This window comes from Trypanosoma equiperdum (genome assembly GCF_001457755.1).
Source record: "Trypanosoma equiperdum strain OVI genome assembly, contig: ctg_230, whole genome shotgun sequence".
Lineage (NCBI taxonomy): Eukaryota > Euglenozoa > Kinetoplastea > Trypanosomatida > Trypanosomatidae > Trypanosoma > Trypanosoma equiperdum.
In genome coordinates, this window is record NW_027124122.1 from 8,141 (window position 1) to 8,542 (window position 402).

Genomic DNA, 402 nt, shown 5'->3' on the forward strand with positions numbered 1-402 from the left:
TGCACTGGAAAATCCAAAGAGCAATGCAAAAATGGTTGCAATTGGGATGGAAAAGAATGCAAAGATTCCAGTTTTCTTGTAAGTAAGAAATACACTCTTATAGCTACTGCTTTAGTGAGTTAGACATCATTTTAGTATTTTAGTATATTAAGGATGTTACTCAATTTTATGAAATTTATAAAATTAATGAAAGTTTTTTATTTTTAAATAATTTAGTAAAAAAAGTATGACAGCCACCTGAATGTGTAATATAGCATGGTGATAGGGCATGAAAAAAGTGCTATTCTAATTTGCTACTTTAGTTCATTTTTTGTTTAATCTATACTACTTAAGTTTTTGACTATAATGGTAATAATAATAAGCAATATTGATAATAATAATAATAATAATAATAATGATGAT

The 402-nt window shown here is 25.1% G+C and overlaps 1 pseudogene across 1 annotated transcript in view; it reads left to right on the forward strand.

The window, feature by feature from the left end:
- Nucleotides 1–81, forward strand: part of TEOVI_000074400:pseudogene — a 1,389-nt pseudogene extending 1,308 nt beyond the window's left edge. Inside the window, exon 1 of the mRNA in view lies at nt 1–81. This exon is cut by the window's left edge and continues 1,308 nt beyond it. Within this exon, the coding sequence occupies nt 1–81 (81 nt within the window).
- Nucleotides 82–402: the final 321 nt, after the last annotated feature.